The sequence below is a fragment of the Artemia franciscana genome, chromosome 14 (assembly GCF_032884065.1).
Source record: "Artemia franciscana chromosome 14, ASM3288406v1, whole genome shotgun sequence".
NCBI classification, from domain to species: Eukaryota; Metazoa; Arthropoda; class Branchiopoda; order Anostraca; family Artemiidae; genus Artemia; species Artemia franciscana.
In genome coordinates this window covers 21462050-21478249 of record NC_088876.1, presented here as the reverse complement: position 1 = coordinate 21478249, position 16200 = coordinate 21462050, and the positions used below count along the sequence as shown (strand labels likewise).

The 16200-nt window shown below is 36.0% G+C and overlaps 1 protein-coding gene and 1 long non-coding RNA gene across 8 annotated transcripts in view; one reads left to right on the top strand and one right to left on the bottom strand.

Annotated features, from left to right (window-relative positions):
• The window catches only part of LOC136035448 (uncharacterized), a 61837-nt gene that overhangs the window by 6323 nt on the left and 39314 nt on the right, over positions 1 to 16200 (top strand). For 4 of the 7 annotated variants that reach the window (XM_065717259.1, XM_065717254.1, XM_065717261.1 and 1 more), the window contains exon 2: positions 12429 to 12615. In XM_065717259.1, coding sequence (XP_065573331.1) covers positions 12429 to 12615 — 187 coding nt within the window. Of the gene's footprint in view, positions 1 to 12378; positions 12616 to 16200 lie in introns of all 7 variants that reach the window. The other 3 variants (XM_065717260.1, XM_065717255.1, XM_065717256.1) reach the window with 1 other exon arrangement.
• LOC136035449 (uncharacterized) overlaps positions 1 to 16200 on the bottom strand; it is a 91718-nt gene that overhangs the window by 67732 nt on the left and 7786 nt on the right. The window lies entirely within an intron of this gene.

Genomic DNA, 16200 nt, shown 5'->3' with positions numbered 1-16200 from the left:
AAACAATTCGTGGTAACGAACTGTGGTAAGGAGCGACTCGGCTCAATAGATACTGAAATTTCGTTGTAAATCTAAAAAATGAAATTCTAATACCAATAACTATTCAAAGTATTAATCTTTTGATTAATACCAATCAAAAGAATCGCATTTTTTATGCTGATTTTAAATATATAAGTTTCACCAAGTTTAGTCTTAACCATTAAAAGTAACGAGCCTGAGAAAATTTGCCTGACTTTAGAAAATAGGGGGAAACACCGTCTAAAATGATCGTTAAGATTGTAAAATCATGACGAAAATCATGCCATCAGATTCAGCGTATCAGAGAACCCTACTGTAGAAGTTTTAAGCTATCTACAAAAATGTTGAAGTTTGTATTTTTTACAGAGAAGACAGATAACAGGTGTGTGTTTATTTTTTTTCAGGGGTGATTGTATAGACTATGTGGTCCTAGAATGTCACGAGAGGGCTCATCATTATAACAGAAATTAAAAGTTGTTTATTTACCCCATATATGAAAGGGGATGTTCCCTCTTCAACACCCTGCTCTTTACGCTAAAGTTATTACTGTTTTAAAAAGTTGAGTTGAGAGAAAGAGTCAAACTTTAGCGTAAAAAGCGGGGCGTTGAAGAGCGAACATCCCCTTTCATATACGGGGTAATTTCTGCTCGTTTTAAGTTTTAATATCGCTCCTTACTTTCAGTAAAAAAAAAAACTTTTTTTTTAAATTTAATCTTCAGTCAGTTCAGTATATATCCGCAAAATTGGCATAAAAATCTTGGATTGCTTCAAAGATTTTTCTACGAAGATGGAACTTTCCTCTATTTCACGAAAATGGAAACACCTGTTAAAGATAAAAGGTATATCTTCAGCACGTTTCATAAACGTGGTAACAGTTATAGCTATTTGTCTATTCACAATTAGATATTGAAAAGTAGCCTTGCAGATAAAAGTTCAAAATGGATAAAAATAAAAAATCTGGACACGAGCATAGAATGGATAAGAGACGAAGCCTGATGGCTGAATTTGCAAGGGGATCCATGGATATTTCCAGATATTTTAGTAATATATCCGAAAATACCCGAAAATTAAAAGGTAAGTTTTGACTATTAATAAACCCCCTCCACCCTCAAGAAATCCTTAATTTTAGTTTTGTAACTAACTAACTAGCGAATGGTCCAATAGGGCTTTCATGTGAATAAATCTATCTATCTATTTATTTTAACTGTATAGCTAATTTGGTTGAAATTAGATCTGTTTTCTTCATCTTCAGAATATATTGCCTTTTTTTCTTTTTTTTTGCAGATTTGTTTTATTCTCTTTCTTGTGAGCCTGTCAATTTAGGGTATGGTGTCTGGGCTTCAATGATGGGGATATGACAAGGCAACTTACAACATTAATTTATGCTAAGGAGTAATTTTTCGAGCTGCCCCTGTCCACTCCCCACTCAAAAAATTCTTAATTTTAGTGTTGTGGCTAATTAAATAATGGCCTAAGAGGGCTTTCGTGTGATAAATCCGTCTATCTATTTATTTTAACTATCTAGCTAATTTGGTTGAAATTAGACGAATGAAAGAGTTAAAAAGAATTTAGGCCAGGAACAGATCCATGGGGTCGGGGCGTGACCCTTCCCCAAGATGTTTCTGGTGCCCTTATTCTGTTCTTTTTTCTTTGTTTAATCTTTTTTAAAATAAACCTTGTAGTTTTGTGCCCACCTCGAGTCACATTGGCGCCCTTGGTCAGCGGCCCCATTACCAAAGATTTTGCTCTTGATCTGCTGGAGATTCAGACATGAAAATGCTCGCATAATCAGTTTACGAATCATTTCGTCATAAAATTACAAGATAAGCCTCGTTTTCAAGAAAAATTAATAATACAATTAAACTTGCTTGCTAGATCTTCATCTTCAGATTGTGTTTTCTTTTTCCTTTTTTTGGCATATTTTTTTATTCTCTTTACTAAGAGACCATTGATTTAGGGTACGGTTGCTGGGAGTCATTGATAGGGATATGATAAGGGTGGGTCAAGGGAGTGGAGACATATTATAAAAGGGGTTTTAGGGAAATGTTTTGGACAGTTGAATTTGCCGTGTGGGATTTGGGAGAGCTAATTCACATGTCCTATCTTATTGAGCTGCCTGATTGTAGTAAGATACAGGGTAAAATACTATCTTCCAAGGAATAAGTCTTAGTGGAATTTCGTCTATGTTATCCGAACAGAATGTGGAAGTTAGAAACTACCCAGATTGATAAGGTTGACGTAGGCTGGCTGATTCACAAACATCCAAGTACCCCAAGCTCTATCGTTCCTGCAAGACAACTTGGAAGACTATTAAATTTTTGTATTGCCCTTTTTTCCCTCCCTTTCATCATTGACTATCCCGAAATTACACCCATATTTTGTTTATTATCACCCCAAAATTATGGGGGATAAATAGATAATGACCATTTCAATGTCTGTCTCATCGTAAATTATTTCGTCAATCATAGCTACAGTTTCTTTGATAGTAGCACATTTCTTGGGACTCATCTGCAAAACAGAAGTGGTTGCCTACTGCAAAGCATGTGGAAAATTTTAGGTCTGCAAAACACCCAAATTTCCCGGTTGGGAACACTTTTCATTAACTCATACTGCATCCTTCTTTTTGTTGATATTTCGGTCCAACTGTTTCACAGTTTCAAAGAGTGGTGATAATAGAACAACAAAACGCCAAAACAAGAGGTTTCAACCACTTGCCTTCCCTGGTATTCAATTAGAAACAGATAGCTTTCAAAAACTTTCTTTTTTTCCATATTTCAAAAAATTTAGAACATCAAACTAAACCAAATTCAAGTCCGAAAAAATTTGAGAACTTCTCTGATGCTTATGACAGTTTAAGGGACGCTTAGAATTTGCCCTAGTTTCTACCGCGTTTGTCATAAAAATTTAAAGTAAGGTGTTCCCAGATGGTAACGCTAGACGTTACTGGGTTATGTTAGAAATTATTAAAGCACGTGTTTAAACAGCATTTTGATCTTGTTTCGGAAAAACGCCCTAAATTGAGATGAGGCAGAACATCCAAGACCATCCATTTCTGAAGTGGACAATATCATCTCAAGAAAACGTTGTATCTCTAATTAGGTGTATTTTAGAGAATATTTTTCTTTTTTTCACCGCTCAACGGGAAATTTTACGAAGAAAAAATTAGCTAACTGGTTCTAACTAGAGGAATGCTCTGAATTGACCATTTAGGACTTGATTGAGCGCTGGAGATAAATATACTGATAAAATAGAATTAATAAAACTTAAGAAAGGTAGGAAGGTAAGAAACGTAGAGAAAGGTATATCTAGTAGAAAATGGAACTATTTTACATTACAATATTAATACTTTTTGATAATGTATATGACATTATTTTAATATGAAATATCTATTCACACTAATATATTATATGTTTCTCTATCATTATTAGACTTATATGGTTTTCAAAGAAATTGGGAACTTTAAATATATCTGGGTGTTAAACCATGCCATGGTATGGGTAGGATTTATAATAAACATGATAATATAAATTCTTTCCTTTTTGAAAAAAATCAGCTTTGAAAGTGCGGGACATGACCCATTCCATGTTTTGGTTCTGATTCCGATTGGTAACAATGTGGTTGCTTTTGTCTCTTGACAAAAGTAAAAATCAAATATTCCCATGCTTGTCGTGGAACATCTTCAAAACATTTTCTAGCTGCCAAAGCAACAAGACATGACCACCCACAGTTCAAGTGCTGCTCAGATATTCCCCAGCAACCAGGCATGCGGTTGTTTTTCAGTCTCTTTATAGAAAATTAAATAAAAAAAATAGTTTTTTTTTAACTGAAAGTAAGGAGCGACATTAAAATTTAAAACGAGCAGAAATTACTCCGTATATGAAATGGGCTTTCCCCTCCGCAATCCCTCGCTCTTAACGCTAAAGTTTTTAATTGTTTTAAAAATTAGAATTGTGGCAAAGAGTCAAACTAATTATATACAGTCAAATTATCATTATATTATCAATCTATTATATTATCTACATTATATATTATCTATTATATTATCAATTATAATATTATATATCATCAATTATATACAAGTCAAACTAATATATATATATATATATATATATATATATATATATATATATATATATATATATATATATATATATATATATATATAAAATATATATATATATATATATTTATATATATCATATTGAAGGAGTTTGACCGCATGTCAAACACAATCAAATGTAGAAAATACATAACATAGATAAGTCAGAACTTAGTTAAAAAGTCAAAAAGGAAAAATAAATAGATAACAATAAAATCAATGATTAGTTTTTCTGGCTATTATACAACTCATCAAAACTCGGAACAAAACTCTTCTGATATGTTTTATGTTTAGTGGGGATTGGAGTCAGTTTGGGGGCTTTTGGGGAGGATAATTCTGTTGCAGGCGGGAAGGTAGGTTTCAGGGATGATGAATGTAATCAGGGAACAGACAAGGTCTTCTCTCCTTCTCTGCCAGGAGGCTCCTTCTCTCAGCCAACGTGTTGAGCTTGAACTTACCTAGTAGATAATAATTTTCTCTTCTCCATTTATGATTCTAGGTACTTGTTTTTGGACATTTTCAGTCTTATAAATATGCTCTAAAAAAAGACCAAAAAACGACACTGGACAAGCAAACTCTAGTGTTGACTGAATAAAAGAACAAAAAAGTCGAAGTTGGAGAAGATACTTAGGGGGGGGGCAAGAAAATTTCATCGAAAGTTTTTGAAGAGAAACCAGAGGGGAAGCTTGCTTGAGGATGTTTTGAACATGGGTATCCCACTTCAAGTCAGCAGTAATTGTCACCCCAAGTAGTTGAATGCATGTGATGGAGATTTTGGGAGGAATGGGGTTTGTGAAAGAAGGATCTAAAGAGTGATCTAAAAAAATAACTGTCATAACTGACAGTTTATTAGCGTTAGCTTTCATCTTTGACAAAGAAGCCTCATCTGTGACATTGTTAAGTAATGATTTAATTGAGTTTTTTATATTTTTTCGACAAACTTCAAATGCTATTCACTTAATTTAGGGAGGAAAAAAGTCGACCTAGTGAATACATCACGTGATAGCCTTTTGGGTAAAATTCTAGTTTAGTTAGTTTTTGATATCTTGGAAATGGGTTAGGTTAGGAAACTGAAACTTTCAGGGATGGGTCTACAGACCAAAGTATGTCCTAGGAAGGTATTTGCAAGCACATACCTCCACTCCTTCTCCCTCTAGATGACAGTGACCTTTGATGACCTTTAAAATCTTTGTGTTATGAAAGTGAAACCTTGCAAAACAGATTTTCTCCTTAACAGAAGTACAACAAAATTGTTTTCAGCTTTATAACTTTGCCCAATCCTAACTTATGAAGTTTCAAAGATCTGCAGATACATATTTTAAATTTAGAAAAAACTCATTGATGCGGCTTAAATTTCTACTCAAAATTCTAGTTCAGCTTCTTTTTGCTATGTTGGAAAAGGGTTAGGTTAGGAAAATGAAACTTTCAGCAATGAAACTTTCAGCAATATGTTCTGGGAAGGTATTGCCAAATTTCCATGTTAATCCTCTTCTGAGTTTTGTTTTAATTCATATTAATCTTATTGAGATTTTGTGACAAAACAACATTTTACCAAACAACATAATTGAGTTTTTAATATTTTGTTGACAAACCTCAAGTGCAGACAGGTCGTCCACATGCTTACATTGCTCTGTTTGGTCAGTCATGAGGCTATTAACCATTATAAAAAATAAACTAGGACCCATCAAGGTTTTCTGGGGGATCCTACAAAAGATAGGAAGGGGATTGGAATAAACGTTTTGATATTTGAGCACTTGAGAACAATTTGTTAAAAAGTAGAGAACAATTCTAACTAGAAAGAGAATTGCTTGAAACTCTGTCAGCAGTTTATCAACAGGGATGGTGCAGTCAATTAGGTTGAATGCTTTCTTGAGATCAGTTAATAAAGGATTCAACCAAGTTTCAGGGTTTTTAATGTTTTTAAGAATGGTGTCAAGAAGACTAACAAGGTAGTGTGAAGTAGATGTCTCCTTCAGGTTTCCAAACTGTTGTAAAACAATAAGTTCAAGATTCTCGGCCTTTAACGAATTAGCTAAGAAACCCTTGTACATTTTTGAGAAAAATGGGGTCAAGATGATTGGTCATAGTAAAATACTAACAAGGTAAAACATAGTAAAATACTAACATCCAGTAAAATACTAACACGGGGTGTTAGTAGTTTATCAGGGAATGCTTTTATTAGATCAATTGGACAAATACTAGTTTTTTCAGTTTCTGTATTTTTCTATTATTTGCTTCACTAAAATTTCAGGGATTTTATCCTTTGGAGTTTCAGGGATTAGTTGGTTGTCCAAGAGAGGGGGAACGTTTGCATAATGCCAGCTAGGTGTTTATTGAGCTCATTGGCTGTCTGTTCAGGCTGTTTATCCAGAAAAAAAAAATGGAATTTCTTGTATGAGTGACCTTCTATTTCTTTTAATTTTTAAAACTATTTTTAAGGTTTGCTCTGTTTTAAGCAATTTAATTTATTCTTACCATAATGGGAAGCAACATGACGTATTTCTTTCTTTATTACGGAGGGTTAAGGCGTCATCTTTCGTTCATAGGTGAAAAAGTTTTAGTTTTAAATGGATTAGTTCTTTTATTTTTTCATTAATGTAAGGTTTACCTGAGGAACATACTTTCTTGGTAACCTCTGGGAAACATTTTTGGTTATTTGACATTCATTTTGTTTGAAACAAACTAACTTTGAATTATACACACGGCACAGCATCATCCCAACTCTCAGATGTAATCCGAGATCCAAAATCGAAATGACCTGCCCTTGACTTGTTATTGACTGGTACGAAAATTTAGAGACTGAGTAATTTGTTTTAGAAACTAGCTGTGGTTCCAATTGTGTTATGAAATGATAGCTACCACCAAGGGGGGAAGGGTGGTTGGAGTATTGTAAAAGGTTTTAAGGTTGTTGCAAATAACATCCAAATTGGTTCCCACTTTTACAGTAGGGAAATCAACAATGTGCTTAAGCTTCTGATCTTTGCACAGATAATTAAGACTTAGTTCGTTTGCGTCTCCTGCTATAAAAATACTGGCATTCGGATACTTTGTCGTCACAAAGTCAAGACTTGCTTGTAGCCTATCATGAAATTACGACGAGAACAAGTATTCTGTCCAGGTGTAAGGCTGAGGCAGGCATTTGGGCTTAATAGATATCCAAATGATTTCATTGCTATCACCTAGTCCTGGCACATGGATAAGGGTAGGAGATAGGTAAAATGGACAGTCATTTCGCTCTGATACTGTGGAAGTGAGAAGTGGAGTACCTCAAGGCACAATCCTGGGCCCAATTTTATTTAATGTTTTCATTGATTATGCACCTTGTAACATCAAAAGTGAAATGAGCCTTTATACAGACAATTCATTTGGTTTAGTTGGTTTAGTTGAAAGCTAAAAAAATAGAAACCATTCAAGCAGACTTGGACTCATTTACAAACTTGGCAGGGACTTGGAAGCTGAAGTTCAATGTCCAGAAATGTGAGGTTATCTTCTTTGGTAATAAAAACTCAAGACACCAGTATTCAATTGTTTCAATGGACAAAACAAGGCAACCTATTGTCAGTAGTCATGCTGAACGTGATTTGGGTCTATTAGTTGATGAACAGCTGAAGTTTAGTGTAGATATCTAGACTGTGACAGCAAAGGCTAGTCAGGCTCTCAATATATTTAAAAGAATTTTCAGTAGTCGTTTACCCTCAACTGTTTCAAAGCTGTTTAAATGTTTAATTTGGCCTCTCATGATTTTGTTTTGCTTCAGCTAATGTTGAGTCCAACTCTGGCAGGTTCTTTTCTCATTATTTTTAGTGTTGGACCAAGTTCTTTGAAGGTGTTTATTGTGAGTGCCAAGTGACTGAAATTGCTCAAAAGTCTGTCACCAAACTTCAGGCCAAATTTCAGTCAGGTAGTGGTCTCCTTCACCATACAGTCAGTGATGCAATTAAATAGTCCCTGCCAAACTCCTGTACAAATGCTGAATGGCTGGCTACATTTCCGACTGACTTGGACACAGCTTGACATTCGTTTTTGTAGTCTCAAATATAGATCAGTGCTTTTGGGGCAGACCAGTTGTTCTGAGTATGAGCCAAAGCCACTTCCTAGCTGAAGATTCAAAAGTGGCTCTGAAGTTGACAAAACCTATTTACACCTTATGTTGGAATTCCCACATCTTTTCTATCACTTGGCGCAGAGTGAACATCTGTTCGCTTGTGGAACAGCCTGGCGTGAATCCTGCCTGTTTGATATTCTTCAGTTTATTCAAAGTATACAGAAGCACTTGTTGAGGAGGGTCATTGCAAACAGTTTAGAAGGTATGGAGATAAGCATTATGCCTCTGTAGTTAGAGCATTGATTACTGGGTCATTCTGTTTCCATAGTGACATAATTATTCCAGCCTGACAATCCTTCAGAATGATTTCTGTGTGCCGCACTATGCAAGACAGTCTTTGGAGCCACAGCAGCAAGGCAGGATCCATATACTTCAGGAGTTTGGCAGCTATTCCACAGCAACTGGGCATGCTGTTATTTTTCAGTCTTTTCATGGATTTATTGATTTTGTTAAGGGACTAAAGCTTTTCACCATGACTGCCAAGTGGAATTGTAGATACAAGCAATGCGGTTCTTATCAGATCCGGGCAGGAGATGGGACACAGTTGGCATTAAGGAGGGTGGACAAGTGATTTTTCTATCTCACAAGCTGGGCTGTTTCATTTGTTCATGGGGGCCCATTGGGAGTAACTCTTGGGCTGACTGATGTGTGTTCCTTGGAAGTAACTTCACAGCAATGCCTGTGCATTGCCCCAACGTCAACTTACCATTAATAACTTCTAGCTTCTTGGCCTTGTCTTGCATGAAGTATTTCTTATTGTGATGGATGAGTTTATGTCTCACCCTGTCCAGCTAACAGTATGAATGAATGAATGACTGTATTTAAAGCCATTTTTCAGGCCGTATACATACATATATAACAACAAACAAACTAAATTATGTAACAATCGACTTTCGAATAACAAGACCCTTCCGGACAAAATTTGCCACTGCTACTATATTTATTTTCGACGTCGACTTCAAAGTTCCAAGAAGGGGCTCACGACCACCCACCCCAAGAAAGCTCCTTCTTAGCTCATTTAGCTAATGGTCTAGAAAAGAAAAAGGTCTAGCCCATCAAGATCACCGCAAATTGGGCAAGTATACCGCATTTCCGGGTGACACCTATTTTTGCAAATACTGTGAAGAGGGAGACTGTGAAGAGGGAGACAATATGTGGACATATTGCCACTGAGGCAAGCTTGATGATATTGTTCTATGACTCTCAGGGGTTTGTCTGACAGCCATTGGGTTATGCGAGGCTGCCTTCAACTAATAGAACACCCAGCTGCTTTCAAGCTGTTGTGCTTGAATTTTTACCATGCTTCCTTGGAATCAGCTATGGACTCAAGGCATACAAATTTAATTTCCATAGCATACTTTTGTCTAATGCTATAATCTTTCAAGCTCTGGAGATAGAAGCAGGAAACTCTAGCTCCTGACTCAGATTTCTTGACATGAAGACAAAGAGATGCAACCACGAGTCTTTGGTCAGTATTGCCCAGTTTGGCTCCCCTGTGCGTTTGGCAGCTATTATTTTCTATTATAATAATAGTCTGTTATTTTCCTGTTTTTTTCGTTGTTGCTGTACCAAGCATATTTGTGATAATGAAGCTATTTGCTCCTGTACAGAGCTGTAGGTGATAGGTTCCGTTTTAATTGACAGGGTCTGGAGTAGCTCTCCCAGCCATGCCATACGCCAGCTGGATCTGAGACAGTGGCTGAAAATCTCCCAGAAGTGTGAAGATGTCATAAGATGATATCCATGACAATACCGCTGACAGATGAGAGTAAAACTCGTCTTTGGTACATGCATTGGCATCGCGAGTAAAATACTATTACATTCCACTTTCCATGCTTGTGTTGAATCCATGCTGTCATTATCCTGTCTAGGATTTTCTGGGATGGTATAAGGCACTTCTTAGTATCTGCAGTCATGACAAGGCCCATGCCATTTCGGCAGACTGAATCGTTTCCATGCGCTAGCAATTAGTATTTGTCTCCAAAGGATTTATAGTTGTTGCTGAAAAGATGTGTCTTGGTGATACCTGTTATTGAAATATGTTTATTCTTCAACTCCCAAGCGAGCAAAACTTTTGCTCTAGGGAAGTTTAGCGTCAAGACATTCCAATTAGCAATTCTAAGATACCTTGGTCTGAAATTGACAAATGGCCAGGCAGGAGTCAATAATCAGGAGGAGGTAAAGTATTCAAGGCAGTGTCTGATATTTTCATGGCAGTCATTTTCAGGTGGAGGGTCACCAACCCTATCAATCCTAGTCCTGTAGATATGTGGTCCACTGGTGGTAACTCACCCCCCTCCTGACAGGATGGATGCAACCCTTTGTTCTGGGCTCAGCTTGGATTGGTTGACTCCTAACCAGCGCGACTTGAGCAACCAGTGCAATGCCAAAGTGAGAGATTTCTGGAAAAACACAGATAGCTTCCAAACGAAAGCTTTCCAGCAATACAGTAACGAAATCCAAAAACAAAATTTGTATGTTATTTTTTTTTTGACTAAATGGCTTTCTCGTAGTTTTGATCGGACGGTTTCGAGAAAAAAAGGAGCCGGGGAGGAGGCCTAGTTACCCTCCAATTTTTTGGTTACTTAAAAAGGCAACTAAAGCTTTTAATTTTCTACGGAAGTTTTTATTAGTAAAAATATACGTAACATACGAATTAACTTACGTAACGAACTTCTGTATTCGTATGTTTTATTACGTATATGAGGGTATTCGCCCCCTCGTCAATACCTCGCTCTTTACACTAAAACTTAAATTTTGTCCCAATTCCTTAAGAATTACCCCTGAATCACAAAGGCCGTAGAATAAATGGTTGAAATTACTAAAAATGCTTTAGCGTAAAGAGCGAGGTATTAGGAGGAGGTGAACCCCTTATGTGTGTAATAATTTCTGTTCGTTTTAAGTTTTAAGTCTGCTGCCTTACTTTCAGTTGAAAAAACTTTTTCATATTTATGTTTTCATCGTCTCCTTTTTAAATGCTAGAAAATCCTGCGCCCCCTCCATGGGAACTCTCTTCTCTCTCGACAAATCCCTCCATGTAAAGTTTCCCCCACATAATGCCCTCCCCCCTCAATAAAAAAATCCCCCTGAAAACGTCTGTACAATTCCCAATAATCATTATTATATGTAAACACTGGTCAAAGTTTGTAACTTGCAGCCCCACCCACGGGGACTATGGGGGAGTAAGTCGTCCCCAAAGACATGGTTATTAGGTTTTTCGACTATGCTGAATAAAATGGCTATCTCAGAATTTTGATCCGGCGACTTTGGAAAAAAATAAGCGTGAGAGGGGATCTAGGTGCCCTCCAATTTTTTTGATCACTTAAAAAGGACAATAGAACTTTTAATTTCTGGTAAAATGAGCCCTCTCGCGACTTTCTAGGACCACGGGGTCGATATGATCACCCCTGGAAAAAAAACAATCAAATAAACACGCATCCATGCTCTTTCTTTCGGCAAAAAATACAAAATTCCACATTTTTGTAGATTGAAACTTTTACTGTTGGGCTATCTGATACGCTGTATCTAATGGTGTGATTTTCATTAAGATTCTATGACTTTTAAGGGGTGTTTTCCCCTATTTTCTAAAATAAGGTAAATTTTCTCAGGCTCGTAACTTTTGATGGATAGGACCGAACTTGATGAAACTTATATATTTAAACTTAGCATTGAAATGCGATTCTTTTGATGTAAGTATTGGTATCAAAATTCCAATTCTTAGAGTTTCTGTTACTATTGAGCCGGGTCGCTCCTTGCTACAGTTCGTTACCACGGACTGTTTGAAAGGTCAATAAGATTGAATGTGATTTGAAAATATTAATGTTAATTTAAATTTTTCTAGGACGGCAAACAAAATACTTTAGTGTTATCTTTAAGATTTAGTTTTGTTCAAAGGCTTGTGACCTTTTCTACTTTAATTAAAATTAACTGTAATATTTAGATTATGCGTTAGGTATTTCTGTAAACATCTTATTTCCTTTTTTCAAGTCTATTATTGGGACACACTCTTGCTTATGTTGGCTCTGGACCTAATATTACTATCTGGCTATTATGTATATCTTAAGGGTTCCTTTTTCTAACTGTTTTACAGTAATAGTATTCTCATCGACAAATAATGCTAAGCATTTTCTATATATTTTTTTATATGTTTTTGTAGATATTGGCAGCTTTTCCAGTCTTAATACTGTAAATCATTATATTTATCAGAATGTCCTCCGTAAGAGCACCAAGAATTGATGGACAGCAAAATCTTTCCAATACTTTTGGTGATGATCCTGTTGTGGAGAATATCAATCTGGGGGCAATCAAACTTCAAGATCCCTATGCTAAAGACATTGTTGCCACAGCCACAATGGTTGCTGTGTATAAGTTTGATGTGTCGTCAAATAATTGGGTAAGTCTTTTTAATTGATGAACAATTAAAAGTTTGATAAAATTGGTAAAAAAAAAATAATTGATAAAACATGAACAGTTTTTTTTTTTTAAAGAGTGAAGTGTCTCCCTTGTATTATCTTTTTCCATTTCATATTAAAGTTGTGGTTGTAGAAATTTGGGATTCGGCTCATTCAATTAAAAGACGAAATTTCGAGTGCTTCTATGGCCTGAAAGTGACTATAGACAACTAACTCTCCTAACCTGTCTTGTTTTTACCTCATGCACCCCTGTAAACATCACATAACATTAGATTAAAATTTACAGATATCCATTTTTCTCTGTATGATCGAAATATATAATGAATTTGCATTCACAGATGGCATGACCATGCATTCCTGGGGGCAAGGGTTCTAGACTACGCAAATTTACTGCCATTCTCAGGTAGATTTTATAACAAAAGGATTGAAGAGGGCCAATGGGACTTTAAAACACAGAAGAAAATAGTTTGATCTACCCAAAAATGGGGCCTAAAAAGGACCAAAACACTTTTCTGTTCAGTTAGAAAATTACATCTCTAAGCTTTTAGGCTCAGGAAACGATTGAGAGCTTGTCTCTGAGCTCTGCATAAGAAAGTATTGAAAAAATTATTTTTGTTAACCCAACCGTGGGGCTCAAGAAGGGCAAAGAAAGCTTTGTTTTTTTCTGAACAGCTTAAAACTTTCACCCATAAGTTCATGGGCCAATGGGGCCCCAATGGATGAAAACGGAAATTTGATGCTAAAATATACATCAAAAGAATCAGATTTTCATGCGTATTTTAAATATATAAGTTTCATCAAATTTAGTCTTTGTCATCAAAAGTTACGAGCCTGAGAAAATTTGCCTTATTTTAGAAAATAGGGGAAAACACCCCCTAAAAGTCACAGAATCTTAACGAAAATCACACCATCGCATTCGGCGTATCAGAGAACCCTATAGCAAAATTTTCAAGCTCCTATCTACAAAAATGTGGAATTTTGTATTTTTTGCCAGAAAACAAATCACGGGTGCGTGTTTATTTGTTTGTTGTTTTTTTTCCCCAGGGGTCATCGTATCGACCAAGTGGTCCTAGAATGTCGCAAGAGGGCTCATTCTAAACAAACTTCGACCAGTGTTTACATATAATAATGGTTATTGGGAAGTGTACAGTCGTTTTCAGGGGATTTTTTTTTTGTTTTGGAGGTGGGGTTGAGGGGAGGGGGCTATGTGGGAGGATCTTTCCTTAGAGAATTGTGTCATGGGGGAATAGAAATTCAATGAGAAGGGCGCAGGATTTTCTAAAATTACTATAAAAAAAACAATGAAAAAATAAACATGGAAAAGTTTTTTCAATTGAAAGTAAAGAGTAGCATTAAAACTTAAAACGAACAGAGATTATTACGAATATGAGGGGTTCTAAAAATACTTTAGCATAAAGAGCGAGGTATTTAGGAAGAGATAATTACCTCGCTCTTTATGCTATAGTATTTTTAGTAATTTCAACTATTTATTCTACGGCCTTTCTGATTCAGGGGTCATTCTTAAAGAATTGGGACAAAACTTACGATTTAGTGTAAAGAACAAGGTATTAACGAGGGTACAAACCCCCTCATATACATAATAAAAATTAAAGAATATAAAAGTTTGTTACGTAAGTTAATTCTTAAGTTACGTATATTTTTTACTAATAAAAAAATTCGTTAAAAATTAAAATTTATAGTTGCCTTTTTATGTAACCGAAAAATTGCATGGCAACTAGGCCTCCTTCCCCATCCCTTATTTCTCAAAATCGTCTGATCAAAACTAAGAGAAAGCCATTTAGCCAAAAAAGGAATTAATATGCAAATTTCATTTTAACAATTTATGTGTGGAGAGCCAAAATCAAACATGCATTAATTCAGAAACGTTCAGAAATTACATAAAAAAAATTAGTTTTTTTTAACTGAAAGTAAGAAGCGACACTAAAACTTAAAACGAACAGAAATTACTCCGTATATGAAATGGGTTGTCCCCTCCGCAATCCCTCGCTCTTTACGCTCTTTGCCACAATTCTGCTTTTTAAAACAATTAAAAGCTTTAGCGTAAAGAGCGAGGGATTGCGGAGGGGACAACCCATTTCATATACGGAGTAATTTCTGTTCGTTTTAAGTTTTAGTGTCGCTCCTTACTTTCAGTTATAAAAACTAGTTTTTTTTATGTCTTATGGTTTATGGCACTTGTTTTAATGCTTACAGCCATCCCCTGAATGACTCCTTAACGGTCACGACGCAAAAGAGGTGCAAAATGTCTAAAATTTTGATGCTCGGGGAAGGGGCAGGACTGGTCATAGCTTTAGGCACCTAAATTACACAGGAAGAATTAACAGATTTTTCAATTCAGATTTGTGTTCAAAAACGCTGTGTGAAAAATACAAATATGTTTCTATTAAGACAATCATCTGATCATTTTGGACCATTCTCTGAAAGAATTATGAACAACTGCACGTCAAAAGAAGAAAGAAATTTCTATGCTTATGAAATTAGTGGGAGGTGGTTTGGGCCCTAAGGGCCTTCATTTATGTTGGCCAAAATTTATGGACGATTCAGTTGCCCAGAATAAACGATTCCTGAATAATCACACGTAAAAAAAGGTGCAAAAATATCTATCTTTATGAAGTTTGAGGGTGGGGGACTAGGCTTGGGTCTAAAGCTTGATTTGCGGTCCTCAGATTTTATTCTGTATATCTTTCATGGGTGAAGATCTATTTTTTTCGATAGATTATTTTTTATTATTATTATTATTCAAATAGTAGGTTATATCTAAGATATAACTAATTCCGAATCTGTTGGCTCGTACTAACATAGCTAGTGTCACTGTTTGGGCCCATTGAAGAATTGACTACCTGAGTTGATAGATGGATAGATAGATTTATTCAACAAATTTATCAACAGTAAGTTAAACAATAAAAGAACACGCATAGTCATATATCCTCCTGCAAGACTCGTGTGGCCGGAAATGCTGGGAAAAAGAAACGAAGAATTAAAAAACACACACTCACACTACAAATAGAAAATGAGGGAGGTGCTGTTCAGTTTTTAAGAGGCGTTGCGTCAAATGTACTTGTCTTATCAATCACGGATTTTACGAATTTTCTTCTGCCATAGTCAGAGAGTAGCCTATACAATAGATTTGTTAAGAACTAGCCAATTCATTAAAAGTAGTCATGAATCCTTGTCCTTGATTCTTGTTTCCGGCTGGGATATGTATTAGAAGCTGGGCAAACCTGTTCTTTTTTTCAGGCCACTTTTGAATCCTTAAGGGAAAGCAAGCTATATAAGAATGGTATGGCTCATGAAAATGATTGTGTTATATGACTGGTACAGTGGTCTCACTTTTTGTGCGTCAAGAGTTTGAAACCAATACCATCCGATCAGGCATATCTGTTAACTTGAACACGAAATGCCCTGAAATATTTGAAACTTAGGATTTGGAGGGACTGCGGCCACGAGGCCCTGCTCCTGCATCCCTCCCGGATTCTGACGATGAAAGCTTAAAGTATCCAAGCCAAGAGCTATCTGGTGACGACATAAACTCGTTGCCCTAATGG